Here is a 17,123-nt window from a genome sequence, read left to right as displayed (position 1 = left end):
GTACCTTGCAGAAGAAATACATGTTTGCACAAGAAAAAGTTAGTTTAAACGGTCTGATACAAATGTTATTCCATGCTCCAGTATGTTTTGTGATGATGACCAGTACACATTTCTGGAATACAATCCGAAACATAATGGGGTAATATTTTTATTAATAGTTACTAAAGAATCTAAAAATAGAAAAACTAGTATCATTATTTTTAAGAGGACTGTTATAATCCAGTGATATTTCCATTTTGGGAACACTGCTGGCTATGACTAGAGTAAAGAAGGAACTATAAAAACTAGACTCCATTGTGTATTTTTGTGGAAGTTTTTTTCCTCATAAATAGAATTTGTATGAAGGTGAGAAGCGATCAATATTACCTAGACGTTTATTTTAGATGCAAAGGACTATGAGCATTTACCACACAACTTGGTCAGTAAATTTCCAGTAACTCTGAAGAAGCTATTTTAATCTTTCCCACAAAATAAACTGAAGTCTAAATTATTATACAGAATAGCGGTTCAATGAGAATTAGCACAAACCTTGATTTTAATTGGAAGTCTAATCTCTTCAAAGCTGAAAGATCTCTTTCAAGTACTTTTCTGCTTCTCTGATCAAGATTGACGCTCCGAAAAGTTCTATATCAATTTTCACTTTCCATCGTAGGACAAAAAAAAGATTTCAGCATTTATTTCCTATTGCAAAACCTAATGCGGATAACCCGTAAAAGGCATTGTTCCTTAGGAATTACGCACAAATGAAAAAAAACCCAAACACCAACTCTATTCCTTATTTGCCACGTTCGCCTCTTCTCATCGCTCCTTCACCTCCAACAGATTTAGAGTTGGCATTATATATCGTACAAGGAAAACACCAGTGTTTTAGCCATCAGATTACCACGCTGTCTTAAGTGGACTTGTAAAAATTCTGACCTATGCAGCAAGACTGTAGAATACTACATTAGTGTTGTACAACATTGTTTTTACATTAAATATCATCTTCTACTACAACTAGTCCTATTTATTTCCATGGAAATATTTGTGAGTCTTTGTCAGAGGAGCAGAGGTTATTTTCTGCTGAAGAGAAAGCACACCAGGCAATACGGTATTGAGGTTTATGAACAGCTCTACTCATTGCACCTTGACCCAATGTAACTTACTAAGGCACCAGATATAACTGCACAGATTTCTGAATATATGGAAAACTCAAAGTTAACTTCAATTCCCCTTATCACTAGAATAAATATAGGTATGACAGGTAAAAAATAAACACAACTAAACAAATGTCCTGTGAAATTGTATGCCGATATTTTTATTATAAAATGTGAAATAATAGTTTATTGTGCTATTTAAAGTCTCGGTTTGATAAACGACACGTATGTGTACATTTTCACCCCCTACAAAGTTGGGATGTGTGTAAGCTAGTAATTACCGGCCCCATTCCGTGCTACTCTATATTAAGGTTCATGAAGCATTATGCCAGTGAACCCCTCTCTTTTATGTTACGTAATATAATACATTTAAACGGTGGTGCTACCAGTACATAGTCTTAGGTCCTAAAGAGAATATTTCGGGTGACATCTTAGTGACTAGCGTTTGACGATCTGAGAATACTATAGAAGATTGAGAAGTTCACAGATAAGACAAGTCTGTCTGTCAAAATACTGAAAATAAATGTTAATTTGTTGTTAATCAATATTTTAGGAATGGAGATGCTTTAGGCGCTTTCGAAAATGTAACTGCTCTACCAGTCCAATGCTAGACAAGGGGCGGATATGAAAATGATAACTGGACGTTCCAGCACTTGGTCTTCTTGCTCGTTGTCTAAGAGAACGTAAACTGTCTAATACGGAATAGCAGGAGTCTGGGAAATGTAGTTGTATTATGAAGCAAAGCATGTCCAGTATTTCTTTTAATTTCGTTTCTTTTAATTTGGAAGGTACCTCGGGCTGAAGATTAGCGTCAAATAACGATCTGAAACTTTCAACAACTCTTTTGTGTGTAAAGCTTTATATCATAATGTAACTACCTGGAATCAGAGCTAAGCTAACATTTAAAGTCAGTGGCATTTGGGCGGTAGCTAAGAGGATGTTTTGCTCTCATTAACATTAGAAAGCAAGCTCTTCTAAGTTACTAAATAGCTCTCTAACAATAAACAGAAGATCTAAATCTTACTCTGAAGTCTGAAGTTTTGATACGGTGTTACACAGATGAGCATAAAAATAAAATCACACTGTTAACTTGATATTCAGAATAAAAAAAATGTAGTCGTGTTTAAAGTTAATTTGGTAAATTCCTTTAAAGTTTGGTGACTTTCAAAGGCTTCAAAGAGAAAAGCCAGAGTGGTATAGAAAATTTCGCCTTAGTATTTGACCATCTCACCCAGAATATGGTAGCATAAGAAGGATTAGCGGATAAATGCTGAAATACTGACATAAATAGACTCCACCAGTGGAGTAAGAACACTATTTAACAGCATAGTTGAATATATCTGACATATAATTCTCCATTTCCAGTGGAGAAGTGGTTCAATGCAGTCAACTGGAATGAAGTTATTATATTGACAAATTATATTAATTTTCTTTTCAACCGTGCAGAATTGCAAAAGCAAAAAAAATTCTGAGAATAAAACCCCAAAACTCTGGGTCGACCAATTTATTTGATCTCTGAGTCTAGACTGAAGTCAGGCTACAGCTTTCTCAGCAAATTTCCCCAAACCAGTCATTATTTCATATCTTCATTAATGATAAGAATCTGGACCTTTTCAAACACAAGACTTTTTACACTCAGTCATTTTAACTGAGATGGTTTCCTTCACATTAGTGATGATAATGTATATTTCAAAACACACTGAGGTATGAAAGCATGATTTTATAACTTTTATCCATTTGTAGTTTTTGCGGTAATATTTTAGAGTTGGAGAGTGGAGTCCTGAAATAAGCAAGCGACCACAGACAATACAAGAAGTCCAGGCTACAGAAAGGATTCGAATCCGGATCCCAAAAACATGCAACGAGCCCACATTTTCTCTTACTTGCCTATCATTAGATAGGTAGATTAGATGATAGCATATTTAAAATGTAAGAAGCAAAATAACCAGCCTTTCTGCTCGTCCAGTGCAGGCAGTAAACTACAAGTCCTAAGCTTTCCATCGTCTTTCGGGTAATTTCTCAGACTGCCACCCGTAACAATGCAATTTTAGACTTTTCAGTTCAGTTGCAGAGGTACCAGGAAGGGAAGATGGATACATGTAGTTTCTCTGACCTATTAGTAAAGGAAAAAAAACAAACCAAAACAAACACGAAACCAGAAGGCCTTGGGACGCCGGTCTTCTGAATTACACAAGCTTGGAAACTGTTCATATTTCTTTTTCCTTTCCTTATTAAAAAAATCATACCCTCCCATTTCATCACAAAAAATCCTAGAAAAGAGTGAATGCAGTAGAATAATAGAAAACCCGAGATTGAAAATTTACCAAAAGATACTAATTTCCTTGTAATAACGGGATGAATATTGAAAAGTGAGCACAAACCAAAGCTGTTGCATCTGCTTTTGCCTTGTGAGATATGAAGATGGACTCTTAGCCCACAGTGAGATAAACAGCAAAAATCTCGCTTTATGCTACAGGATATATGTCTGCATGTGGAAGAATCATATATGGGTCTTTTATAGAATAATAATACTAATGGAGTATTTTGGTTTTGTTTCCCATTCATACCCTTCTTAACACCTACTATGCTAAGACCACTGCTTATAGTAACGATGTCATGAAATTCTTTATCTTCTTTTATATCTTTAGTCATGAATTATTAATAGGAAAGACTATATTTTTCCTGTGTGTTCTGTTTGTCTCAATACCTAGCAAAGTGACGTTCTCTCGTACCGGAACTCTTAATCTTCTGGAAGAAAAACCAGCAACACCAGCACCACCACACCAAACAAACAAACAACACTGAAAAAAAAGCTACACCCCCTCCCCCAACCGCTAATCTAGAAATATTTACAGAATCGATGTCTTACAGATGAACTGAACCACCAATGTTTAGCCTAACTGAAGCGTTTATTTGGTGATCTGTTGATTGCATACCAAGTACTTTGCTTGCTTTAGACAGTACTGATATATAAATAAAAAAGCAGATGTGATTATGTTTAGATTATCACTTGTGTGTCGGCTGTGTATTATTTTACCAAAGGAACAGAGACACCAGAAAAATAAGTGGTAACCGTTGGCGATTTTATTCTGCGGCTGCATTATCTGAACACCTGACAGACGTACCTAGGAACATGCAGTGTTCTGACAGCCCGTTTCAACTGTTTTTCTTCCCCTTTTCTAAAGTAGTTTATCCTATACCCGAAGTATATGTCTGTCCCATTTGAACACAAAGCGTTTTTATCTCCTCCAGATGTACGGAAGTCAGTCTGTTTAATGAATGCTGATGAACGCATTTCTACCTAAATGATCAATATATTCACACCATAGGAAGAGGGTTGAAGTATATGGATTTATAGTTCTTCTGTGTCGCAACTGAATATATGTATACAAGTTACAAAATACTTATTCATTGCTGTTGGTTATTTTAGTGTTCTTATTGTCTGGATTCAAGGCAAACAAAAATTAACTTCGTCTTGCTTAGTCTGCTTCATAGGTGCAGCCAGCCTCTGCTTTGCTATGTCTGTAAGAAGCTATCTGGCTTATTCTATTAGGATTCTCTCTGTTCTATCTACAGGAACACTCTGTGTTCCTTTATGAAAAAGGATTTTTTACTATTTTATTTTTCAAGTCATCTTCCCATTTGATAGGTTCTTTTCCTCTTTGACTTTCAACCTAATTTACTGTATTAAAAATGTAAAAAAGAGATAGTATGTTCCTGTAGCCATAAGAGCATTTGTACTATACGTTCTTTCCAAAAGGAAACGTCTTCTGTGAAGACAGGCATTCACTTTGTGTTACACCAACCCTGTTTATTTACTTTTTGGGTTGTTTTCTTTTTCTTATTATAGGCATTTGATTTTCTACCTTCAGTATCAATCTCCAGAGAACTTTTTCAAATGCCTTATAAAAATTTAAGTACATGATGTTCACTTCAGACTTCCCCCTTATCTATCTCTTCCAATTACCTCATAATAGAGCAGAGTGCTACAGCTCATACTCTATTTATGTCTGTCCTTTGCTTCATTCTTAGTTTGTTCCCAAGCTAAATCCAACTGGTAGGTCTTGGCAAAGATACCATTTATTCTTTTTCATCTCTTGTTGACATTCTCACCAGTACTTACATTTTTATCATCCCTAATGTACCTTATAAGAATATTTTTGTTTGCCTTTTGCCATGATTTTATTTAGCAGCTATTTTTAACTCTTTGCTCTTATCTCTAATATTGTGGTTACAAAATAAGTCAATTCAGTGTCTGGCATTGTAGCGTAGTCTCTGTGCCTGGAAACACCTAACATCGTAGCAAATTTAGGAGTATGATATATATACAACTAAGCAGAATGACGATACTCACTGAATAACATTAACCATATATCTGAGATTACCACACCCATGCTTATTGTTCACATCCCATTAGGAATTGTGGGGACATATTCGTCCTAAGAACGTGGCTTATGCAGCTCCACAGAAGCTGAAATCGCTCCACGCTGAGCATTATTTCCTATCCATTTAAAACATTAACGTGCGCTCCAACTTAAGTGGCTACAGAACTGGATTCTTGAGACTCTTATATTTTAATTAAGACAAAGCATTCTTAGGAGTTCATAAAGAGAAAAATGGGAGGAACAAAAGAGCATTGGAAGGAAAGCACTGTGATATACAAAAATCTGATTTTGAACTTTATACCTACTTGCCCTGTATTTTTATTATTACTTGTATTTTCATACAATTCAGAGACCTTGAATCAAGGTCAGTCCATTGTAGAAAAGCACTGTAGGGAAACAGAGGAGCATACGATTCCCATTTCAAAAAGAGTGCGGTGGAAGCCAAGTGATGTGCGGCAAATAGACGGAGAACAGGACAGAGATCAAATATTAATCAAACAGTGAAGAACTCAGGGTGCTGAACTACCCCTAATCCTGAAGACATACAAAAGACTGATACTGGAGAGGCACTTTTAGAGAGAACATTTTAAGACAGCAAACATGAAGATGAAAGAACGACTGAAGGGAAAAATAAATAGACGAGGTTCCAGCAGTAAATGTAACACAGCCTTCCTCTAGACAGATCTGTGGCTTGATAACCTTCACGTGATGTTTTTAAGAGAATCATATAACCTCAGTCGTTTTTGCCACACGTACGTCAGCTACGTATTTGTGCATTTTCAATGAAACTGAAGGAAGAGGCAGTAAAGCATGAGATCTGTTCTTTGACTTCTGAAAGCAGCATGGAGTATTCAATGCCTACCACATACGCAGAAAAAGTCAGAAGCGATTAACTGACTGCACACACAAAATCTTAACGTTCATCAAACGTTTCTGTCCCAGTAACCATCCTCAAGGAACAGCGTTTTAATCCTTCAGCTTGATTTTCTTTTGGTCAGGGTAAACAGAACTACGACCGTCTTTTACAGGAAGATAAAACGCGAAGCACAATTTTTTTAAAAACTACGCTTTTAAATTACTTACACTAGAAATATAGAACAAAACCTAAGCTATTCCATAGGCCGGATGATCTGCCTACACATACAGTATCGCCTTGTATTGCATGTGTGCCACTTCATCCAAACTATTTGCCTGGAATCAAATTCCGAGTAGTATTTTTCCCGCAACAGAATAATCAAGTTCTAGGGAAGGATGTGGCAGTGAATTTCACTCACTCAAAACGTCCTTACTAGCTCATACTTAATGAAGTCCAGAAAAAGCTTGTTCAAACCCTTCACTACTCCTGGATGATCTTAATATTGCAAGCAAGGACCAGAATTTATTTGTGTTCCTGAGAGACTCCTTTTCTAGGTTACGCTTCATAGTTGGAAAAAGACAGAACAGAGCAAATACTTGAGGTAAAATTTTAATTGTTAAAAGAATACATCAAAGGTTTCAGTACCTGGAAGTTTCTGTCCTTACCCATGCCGGTGGCTCCCTCAGCCATTCATTCTTAGCTTTACTTAGTAAATAGTAACCCTTAAGAAACCAAGTGAAATATTCTCTGTCTGGTAGCCAGAGTATGAGGAAAGATACATAATTATAGAGAGACGATAATGTATTTCCTGAAAAGGTAGAAGGCCGATATAGTTTTTACTTACATTTATAAGAAGTCAGGGGAAGGAGGAGTTGAGCCACAGAAGTGGCGTTAGCAGCACTCGTAATCCATTTTGCCATGGAAACTGCTTCACTGTGGAATCCCAGTCTGGTGTGAGCACAGGTTGCTAAGGAAAGAGAAGTAGACAGCTGTTAGAAGGCTATCAGAGCAATGCGTAATGGTAGTGATAGGAGGGTGATTAGCTCCCACATCCTCTTTCCTCATTATCATTAAATCACGGCTTACCGTTAACGTGTTGTTCTTTCGTGATAAGTGACTACTGTAATTTTCTTACTGCAAAATCTGAGATTAGTTTAAAATGTGTAAAACGATCACTGATACTGTGCTCCTTTTAAATAACATCCCTTACTTCAATAGCTTATGGCACTTTGTTTATCTACTGAAAAATGTCCTTGAAGACTAGGTGTATACACTTAGCTTGTGGCAGCTGCCAAATCAAGGGAAGTGTTTCTTGCTAAAACTGTCACCGCAGTAATGACAGTAAGTATCTTGGGAAATGTGCAGAAAAGAACTGAAGCGGAGCTCAGGCCCCCAGAAACCTGTTTACCTACTACTTAACCCCTAGACGTGCTTCCTTTCCTTGCCTTAAGGTTACCAACTGTCTAAATTGCCCTTACGTTAATGGCAATGACTCCCACAGTCTTGAATAGCACAACACTTAGTCTATGTTTAAGCTCAACAGAAACCCAGAAACAAGTTGCTTTTCACCCGATGGGCATTTCCTCGAGTTTGGTGTCAGTTTCTAGGACACGCCTCTGGGCCCAAGCTCTCTGAAATAGGCAGTTGCAGGTACTCTTAGTTTAAAAAGCAGAGGGCAGGTGGGTTCTTTCTCTTTAACTCCAATGGCTTAAAGATCTTACCGCAGAAAGGGTAAAGCAGATAGGGCAGAAAAGCTGGTCCAGGGCAGAGATTGCTACTACTGCTGTGTCGAATGTGTCATTGCACAGAAATAAATTCAAAATTCTGTTAGTTATAGAGCTTAGTGACAATACAGATTCTTAAAAATAAGGTTATGGTTTTGGTTCCTCCAAATAGGAAGCAGTGCGATTCTCCATTCTACAAGGATCGAACAGTACAGTAAACCACACCAAAGCTAAGTGATTAGCTAAAATTAAGTGACCTCACTAAGGGAGCCAGAGAGAGACTTCTTATGATGTGCTGGCCCTGTCCTACAAAGCGATGCGCCTCAATTTCTGGTAATAAGTAAGCAAGCATGAAAAAGTCATATGACCTAAGATGCCATCCGTTTTGGGGCCCGTAACTAAATAATCTTCCGATTCCATAAGTATACGTATGTTACTACGCAAGTATTTGAAGGGAAGAGAGAAACTATAGAAAACGTAGATTATATAGATAACATAGATTATACAAAAATTGTTTCAGCAAAGGCTACACATGCAAGAAAGGGAAAACTAAAGTCAGGATCCTGCTGGAAAAACATGACTACATTTAAGAACGAGTAATTGAAGTACAGTCATTTGATGAAAGAAAGACTGCCGAAAAGAAATACTCAAAGGTCAAGTATTCCTCTGAACAGAAAAAGGACGTGCAATTTTGCAACACACGATGGTGTACAGAGAAAGCGAGAAGTAAGGAAGTATCTCACTTGTGATGTCACAGGATAATAGAACAGTTCTCAAACTGAGAATTGACTTCTCAAGAAGGCACGGAAATTGTGCTGAGGTGAAGCAATTCCTTGTTGGAGGAGAAATGGGATAGGCAAGGGAGATCCAGTCAGTTGGGTAGAGCAGAGACTTCAGTGGAAGCGCTGCACTCATCCTACAGCAAGCAGTCCAGCTCCACAACTCTGGAGTGGTCTAAGTTTTTCTATACAACGAATATACACATTCTTTTCCCCTTGCCAGCCCCTGCAATGTCTCTTCTGGTCTGTAGAACTATTGCATGAGTTGTACTCGGACTGAATAGAGGGACAGAAACATGAAATGCATCCTGGCAAATTTGGGGGCAGGGGAGGAAAAAAAAAAGGATGTTACTGTTGCTTTAATATAATCAGGAAGGGGAGTTATTTTCTGTATGGTATTGTATGATTGCAATATAATTTTGCTTTTGGGTCTCAGTATTCCATTGTGACAAAAACGAACTTCAGAGGGGGTGGTTCGTTTGATGAATGAGCATTTGATTAAAGGTGAACACAAACAAGTGGACAGTTAACTGGGACATAAATGCTTAAGAGAGATACGAACAAGACAGAAAACAGAAGAATCATTAAAACGTCAATGTTACAGGAAGGCAATTAAACTGAGAGGGAAGGTTTAACCTGAAATCAAGGAAATCTTCGATACAAAGATGCAGATATGAGAACAGTTTTCCAATGAAAATACCCAAGCCATAGATGCTTCTGATTCTGCAGCGTAGAGTGTCCAAGTAGTATGAAAACGATTCCGCGTGTAAAGGGGACGAACTAAATAAGGTTTTGTTTGATTGTTTTTTTGTTTTGTTTTTTAATCTTTAAACATCAGTCATACAAATCCAAGTGAGCTTTTGGCCGAACACCCTCTACGTGTTCCTCCAGTTATACATAAAGAACAGATGATTCGGGGAACAAATAATTTTGAAAAAATAATCTATTACCTTTCATATCCAATTCTAATACTTCCTTTTATATTTCAGGGTGCAAGTTGAATTCTATATGAATGAAAATACATTTAAAGAGAGACTAAAGCTCTTCTTCATCAAAAACCAAAGATCAAGTAAGCAATCGGATTAATTTCTGTCAAGCGTAATTGTGATACTTTGAGTAGAATTCGGTTCCATTGAAGGCAACAAAAAAGTTATCATTAGTTTTGTTCTGAGCTAAAATTTTACCCAGTAGAGGAGTCAGTTTTACATAATATCCAAAAGAAATTCAGAAAGTATTATTTAAACTTAAAGACAATGTACTTATTTTGTAGGATCATGTACTTAGTGGCATGATTTTATTTCTCTTTCGTGCTCAAGTTGACTAATTTGTATGGATCTGACGTTGCAATGGTAATCGACAAGTCATGACTTTATGTCTAGGAAAGCAAAGAGCCTCTAAGATGCTGGAGGAAAAAAGCTGCAGAAGTACCTAGCTTTTTGAAGTATTCTCTTTTGTTAAGTATTCCTAGATAAATTTCAAACTCGATCTGTATTAAAAAAAAAAAAAAAATTGGAAATGAAACTAACGGGGGGGACGGACATACCTCTTTCTCCTGAGTACGGTACCTCAGAAATGTATGCCTAGTCTTTAGTCTGATTTGACACTATCTTTATTGACATATACACTTAAATTTATAGACCATCATAGAAGAGAATAATGTGGAGGAGCTAAGATAGTAATCTCTTTATCTACATCCATGTAGCAAGCCCAAGGGGATTGAAGCATTGCATATTATCAGTGGATTTCACAGCTGAGAAGAGCAATAACTGACCTCAGTTCTCCTCTGTATAGCAGGATTGAATTTACCTCCATTTGCCCTACACTCGTAAAGAACTAAAGTTACAATACCTTAATACATAAACCCTTTAGAACAGAAAGAATACATTTTGGGCTTTGTAATACAGTTAAGATGGTTCCATGGCTTTGTGTCTAGGAAAGGACAGTTAGGAGGAAAGAAATAACTTTTTTTTTTTGAAATGGGAAGATTCTGTTGCCCAGAGCTATCAGGGAACCGATAAATACAGAAATTACCCTTTAGATCTTAGTGTTCAGTGAGAGCACCGAAAACTTTCCTTCACATACTGAAGATGTGATGGCTATCGAGAAAATAATTGTCAGTAGTATCAGCAAATTTTCAGATCGTGCAGCTAAATCAAACTATACACGTCCAAACAGTTTTTGCTAGTCCTTAAAACTTTGCAAGTGAATTTAACACAGGGTGAAAGATCATGTGGTTTTTGTCGACCAGAGCAATCAACTCTAGAATTCATATGGATTTTCTACAGATTACTAGTCTGATCTAAATCACGCACAGACCGGTAGCATGAAATATCAACCGGTTCATTCATTATTCTGGTTCTGAAAGTATTTCTATAAACTGATAAAACAAGCCTTCATCTGTCAACCTAGCTTCCACTCAATCTTCTGCAAGTAAATGTCTAATCAAGGTCAACCAATACAAGAAAAGCATTTTACAAATGCGTCAGCCAGCGTGCCCACTCCCCTGCCAAAAAAAAAAAAAAAAAAAGGAAGACGACGACGACATATCGGTATGTCTTGCTTGTACTTGCCAAGCTCGCAGACTGCATTACCACAGCCTAAAATAAGTCTCAAAGGAAAAAATAAGTGAAGTTTCAATTCAGTGGAGAGGGAATAAAAGATAACCGTCACCAGGACATAAATTATTAACGGTATATTTTGATCTAGCTCTTAAAGCCAGCTGCTACTGAGATGATTTTGCTAAAAAAATTCCTCAAAATAAGTTAGAGACTTAGGAGAAGAGAACAACGGAAGGCGATAGTGAAATCTTCAGCTGCTGTCTCTGTCACTCTCATTTTGATTTAGATCAGCTCTTTAAATCAGAGGTTTAATATCTAAAAATGCTTACAAGGGAAACATCAAGAATTTATAATGAAAATGAAAGTCAGAGTCAATACCAATGAAGCGTAACGTGTTACTCTGTACTTAAAAACACCTACGAAAAATAGCAAATACGTGTTCAAACTGAGAAGGAAACACTAACATTGTAATTTTTTCACAAAACAAACATGTTGAACTGTTACTATCAATTTATTCTTTTAAATAAGACAAAGGATATAACACCACGGTTACATGGACAGAGTGAAATTACAATCTCATTAAACTGGATAACATAACTGGATAGCAGCGTACGATTGATATAACTGAATACAAGTTTCAGGCACCAGTGTCAAAACAGAGATACTCTGTGCAAATGGCCCTGCTACTTGAACAATCTAGCTGTGAATGGAAAAAAAGAAATTTAAGTCAGGCACACCATGTTGATCCACTGACAGCATGTAAAATAGAAGACAAAAATAATCAGCCAGCAAACCGAAATATGAAATGTTTTCTTTGTAACATAGTAATAAATTAACACTATTTTAAATGCCTTCTCTAGTGACTGTCCCCTCCCTTCCCATATTTGAAATCCTAGATCTTCATGACAGTGGAATAAATGCATTTCTTCTCACTCAGAGGTGACAGCACCAGCTATCAGGCTACAGAGGATTTCGACCATAGAATATACTCACTTGGTAGTCCTACATTAATTATTAAAGCTTTAGCCAGAATGAGACTAAATGAGACTATCTGACAGCGCATCCTATTTCTAAAGGCTGAAGCATACAGAACTGAGACCTTCTGAAACAGGATAGACCTGAAGTCTTTTCTTCCTTATTTATATTGTAATAAGTGACCCAATCACATACGGTACAAGAGGTATCCTGTTGCCTTGCTTTATATGTAACCCGGTCCACGATATGCACTCTATATCTATGCTAATGAGAACCCTTAGACGAAAGCATGTCTGGTGTGAAAACCCTGCCTTATATTCTGTGGGAAACAAACATTCCTGTGGAGATACCCGGAACCTGAAGCACTTTTAGGCACAGCCTGGAATAGAGCTATGGAACTTAAAGATTTGAATACGTGAGTGGTTCTAGATATTTCAGGACTGATATCTGAGAGTTAAGAGTAGCACCACTTTCTCTTGGCATTTAAACCAACGTATAATTTCAAACGATGATTAGAAACGAGGCCATTATCAATGCAGGAGTGTTTCACACCAAGATTAACATTTAAAGAACTAAAAACCAGAAGAAACAAACAACAGACTTTTGCAGTTACCTAAGAAAGTTAGACAACACAAAATCGTTCAGGAAAAGAAATCCCAGTAGACTTTTTTATTTAGGATTATTTTTTGTTTGTTTGTTTTAAACATGACCTGCTCTTCTCGCTTAATAGCCTAGTTGTTATGGCAACCATTCATACCCCAGCAGAATTCCACAAAAGGGTTAGTACAGACAATTCATGTTTTCTTCAGCAACAGTCGCTAAACGACTGCAAGAAAAAACCCCATAGCATTGTCCAAGAAAAGTACAGGGGTTCCTCCTAGTCAAATAATAGCACAACAGCACACTTACCTACCTTTTACAGCCTCTCAATCCATTTGCTGCTTCAACCTCTTCACTCGTGTTGAGGAATAAATAATCTGTGGCTAAAGTACTCTTGATTGGACAGCAAGAATCATTAGGTTAACGTTCACAAACCTAATTGCTGATAACAGCTGTGGTGGTACTTATGGTCAGGACCACAGGATTTTAACCCCTAGTTTACAGATGACAAGATGCTGTAAAAGTCCATCCAGTTCTAACGTGACAACAGCAACTTCATAGTTAAAAGCGGTAAGCAGTGTCGCGTAAGAAACCTTAAGATTTCTTTTAGCAATTGTATGGCAGAATATTTAAGAATCTATTTTCTATGTTTGCTGTAGATCGTGTTTTAGTGGGAAGGAAACGAGTAGATACAAAAGGTGATTTATTAGTTTTCTCTCTAAGGCGTTCATTTTGAACTTACGACTGAGTGAAGTCAAAAAGTACGTAATATTACGATAAGATAGTTATGATTCTTTCTTTAAAAGGGAACGTATACTCACAGAATTGGGTATGCATAATGAAGCTGTAGTTCTTAAACCACAGAAGTAATTACACTGAGTTGAGCACACCTGCTAACATGTTGGCAACACAATGATAAATGATACCATCTTTACTATGACTAGGTGCAAATGAAGTCACATCTGTGTAAGACTCAGTCAATGGTATTCTGCTTTGGACTGAAGTGTTCAGATATAGAGACCTAGACTCCCAGTTCACAAGACTGAAAAGATAATGCTTAAAGTGACCTCCCCTCACTTAACCGTAGTGAACCGACAGTTTTAACTTCATTAGCGAATGAAAACTTACAACCGAGAAATAGGTAAAAATATTTACACTGGCAAAATTTAAAGACTATTGAATTTAAGAACAGGACTGCGAATTTAAACTCTAATCCTTTCATGACTGCAAAATCTGATTAAAATATAGCTAAGTTCCCCTGTAGGAGAAAACGGCTCCAATTAGCACTGAAATAAATTTCCCGTGTGGTAGAAGCTAGCGTCCATGTGGATCTCTTCGAAGGAATCTTGTCTTTGTGCAGTAGACCTATGTTTGTGGGAAATACTGTGATATTTTGTGATGGCATTTGTGATATAGCCTTTCGGCTAGAACATTTCAATATTTACGTGGTCCGTAGAAGTTGTCGATTCGGTTCAGTTGTGCATTCAGCATGACTTTCGTATATCCTGATCCTTGGATGCATAATTACACAACTTCAACATTAAGTGACTACAGTTTAATATTTTATAAGTTGAGATAGTATTAATATATTCTGTATGAGGAGCTACTGCACGAAGACTTTCAGATATTAATATGTGTATCTGAGAGGCTTATTCTTACAGTTCTTCTGTATGATATGCTACTTGCCTGTATCAGGGACAAGTGGCCGGCTAGATTGACCGTTGGTCTGTCGCGGCACGGCTATTCTAGTTCCTTTTAGTTTTACTTTAAAAGTGGTTGAAATGGAGAAGAACCTAAATTTTTTTTTGTATTTTCTTTTCTTTTTAAAATAGGTCTGAGAATAAGATTATTCAATTTTTCTCTCAAGCTACTGAGCTGTTTCTTATACATAATTCGTGTGCTCCTAGATGATCCTAAACAAGGACTTGGATGGTAATGTGTTTTGGTTGGTTGGTTTGGTTTGTTATTTCCGCTCTCAAAACATTGTTTAACTTCTAAGCAATAAACGCATTTAATTTATAAATCTTTGATATTCTGTGAACAGGGATTTGCTTTTATGTCTTACAGGTATTTTGAAAGAATTATAAAGCTACTCTTACCTTGTGAATGGAAATAGGATCTCAAACAACAATATTATTTTTTAATTTTACTGCTAAAATCATCCCGGCTATTTTCTCAGAAACTGTGCATCAGATATGGTTGTGCGAACTTATATTTGCAGTTGTATTTTTACATAACATTTTTATTTATCATTTTAATGTTTATCTTTATAAAAATAAAATTGAAAATATCTGGTTGCCAGTTTATGCAACAATACTTTCAGGATTTTACTTAAATAATTTTACTTAAAACCCCAGAAACAAACAGACAAATACGTGAAACTGACCCTTCATGCAGACGACATTGATGACGATTTTCTAGCCCTCTGCTTTCTCTAAACACTTAGAAGGGAGACCAAAAGTACATTAGCTTTACTCAGCAGTGCACGAGAGAATGATGTGTGAATGGGAAGTACAGAAGATGCATTTGAGATTTTTCTATTTTGGTGGAAATCTTTTGTAAGAAATTAGAACATCTGAAAAAGGGCCAGAAAAAAGTCTCCCTGGAAAAACAAGAACTGCAAAAACTATTTCCTGACTCCACATGTGTCTTAGAAAGTGTCTCTTCAAGGAGAGGAAATGTGTAGGGAGGAAACAAGCAGTACAGATTTTGCAAAAACTTTAGCGGTGATGGATAAGGGAAAAATCCATCCTTAGAAATTTGGACATAGTACCGCGGCGACTCAAGGACTTCAAAATTTACAGCTACGGTATAATTGCAGTTCTTTTGTTTTTAAATTGGAACATGTTTGAAAATAAATCTTTAAAAAATGTAACCTGAAATGCTTCATAGTCCTTTACCTACAGATACATAACACATACAGAACTACTTTCTAAAAGTTATTTTACTTATTAAAATATCTATATCCATTGCCTAGAATTTCAAACTATTGCATGCATTTTACAGAACACTTAATAACGTGACTAATATCCATCCCTTTCCTCCCGTATGTTTTTTTGATCATGTTCCCATATACATTTGCCAATGAAAATGGACTTTGCACGGATGGGATGACAAATATCAGTAAGGAGTTAAACTGGAGTTGTTCCAAGCAGAACTACACACCTGGAACAATTGATTGGTGAGTTCCTAATTTAAAAAGGCAAACCAGAAGTCCACGTAATACTGGGGAAGGGAGGGAAACAGGAAGACAAATCCATTTCCATCTGGAATGGTGACATTTCGACATATAATGGTGATGTTTCCATAACTGTCAAGCAATAACCTCTGCGGTCCTGAATATTCCAAACTACCTTTAGTATTTAAATTGTTTCTCTGATTGCATAAGTGAACTGCTGGATTGGATGCTCTCGTAAGGTCCGAATTCCGTCAGCTTTTATACCTTGCTGAAAGAAAACGGATGTCCTTATTTAAAAAATAATTATGACTAGCGGTAAATTACTAACGGTAAACTATTGTACCATTGAGTATGCCAGATTCCAGTGGTACTGTATCAAGTGTCTGTTACCATTGTGTTTAGTAAATACTAAGACAATACGAGATTCTTCCAAGATGTCAGCCCCTGTGAGTTAGATACCATTTATATCATCATCTAGACAGCAAAAAGTTCACACAAAAGAATTGTCAGGTTTCTTTTTTCCGCCATAAATAGTATTGCTCTGCATCTGTGCAGATTGATCTTTTCTTTCTGGAATCGTAGGGGATTAGCTAGCACCACTGAATCCATTGAAAGATTTTGGTGTCACTGGGTGTTGGATTACTCCCATGGGAACTCAATGGTTGGCTCTGGATTAGAAATACACGCAATGTTCGGTACTCGGTAGATAACTACTGATGTAAAATGTTTATTACGGGGAATGTTTCTAAAAAATAAGGCTTCTCTAATTTCCATTCACACGTACAATTTTTTTTCTCTTGATTTTGTTCGAAACGGTAACCAGATTTTGACTGTTTTACTTTTTTTTTCTTATTGTAATGAACAGGTCTCCTATTATTTGGGTGAATCGAAGCTTGCCTTTATGGGGATTACAGGTAATATGCAAATGGCCA

The 17,123-nt window shown here is 36.7% G+C and overlaps 1 protein-coding gene across 2 annotated transcripts in view; it reads left to right on the top strand.

Moving 5' to 3' along the window:
* KCNT2 (potassium sodium-activated channel subfamily T member 2) overlaps positions 1-17,123 on the top strand; it is a 110,601-nt gene that overhangs the window by 12,429 nt on the left and 81,049 nt on the right. For both annotated transcript variants that reach the window (XM_065648986.1, XM_065648985.1), the window contains exons 2-4: positions 9,870-9,949; positions 14,846-14,945; positions 17,057-17,105. In XM_065648986.1, the coding sequence (XP_065505058.1) occupies positions 9,870-9,949; positions 14,846-14,945; positions 17,057-17,105 (229 nt within the window). The remainder of the gene's footprint in view (positions 1-9,869; positions 9,950-14,845; positions 14,946-17,056; positions 17,106-17,123) is intronic.

The sequence above is a fragment of the Caloenas nicobarica genome, chromosome 20 (genome assembly GCF_036013445.1).
Source record: "Caloenas nicobarica isolate bCalNic1 chromosome 20, bCalNic1.hap1, whole genome shotgun sequence".
Lineage (NCBI taxonomy): Eukaryota > Metazoa > Chordata > Aves > Columbiformes > Columbidae > Caloenas > Caloenas nicobarica.
Note: the sequence above shows the minus strand (reverse complement) of the source record. Positions and strands in the feature narration are given on the sequence as shown.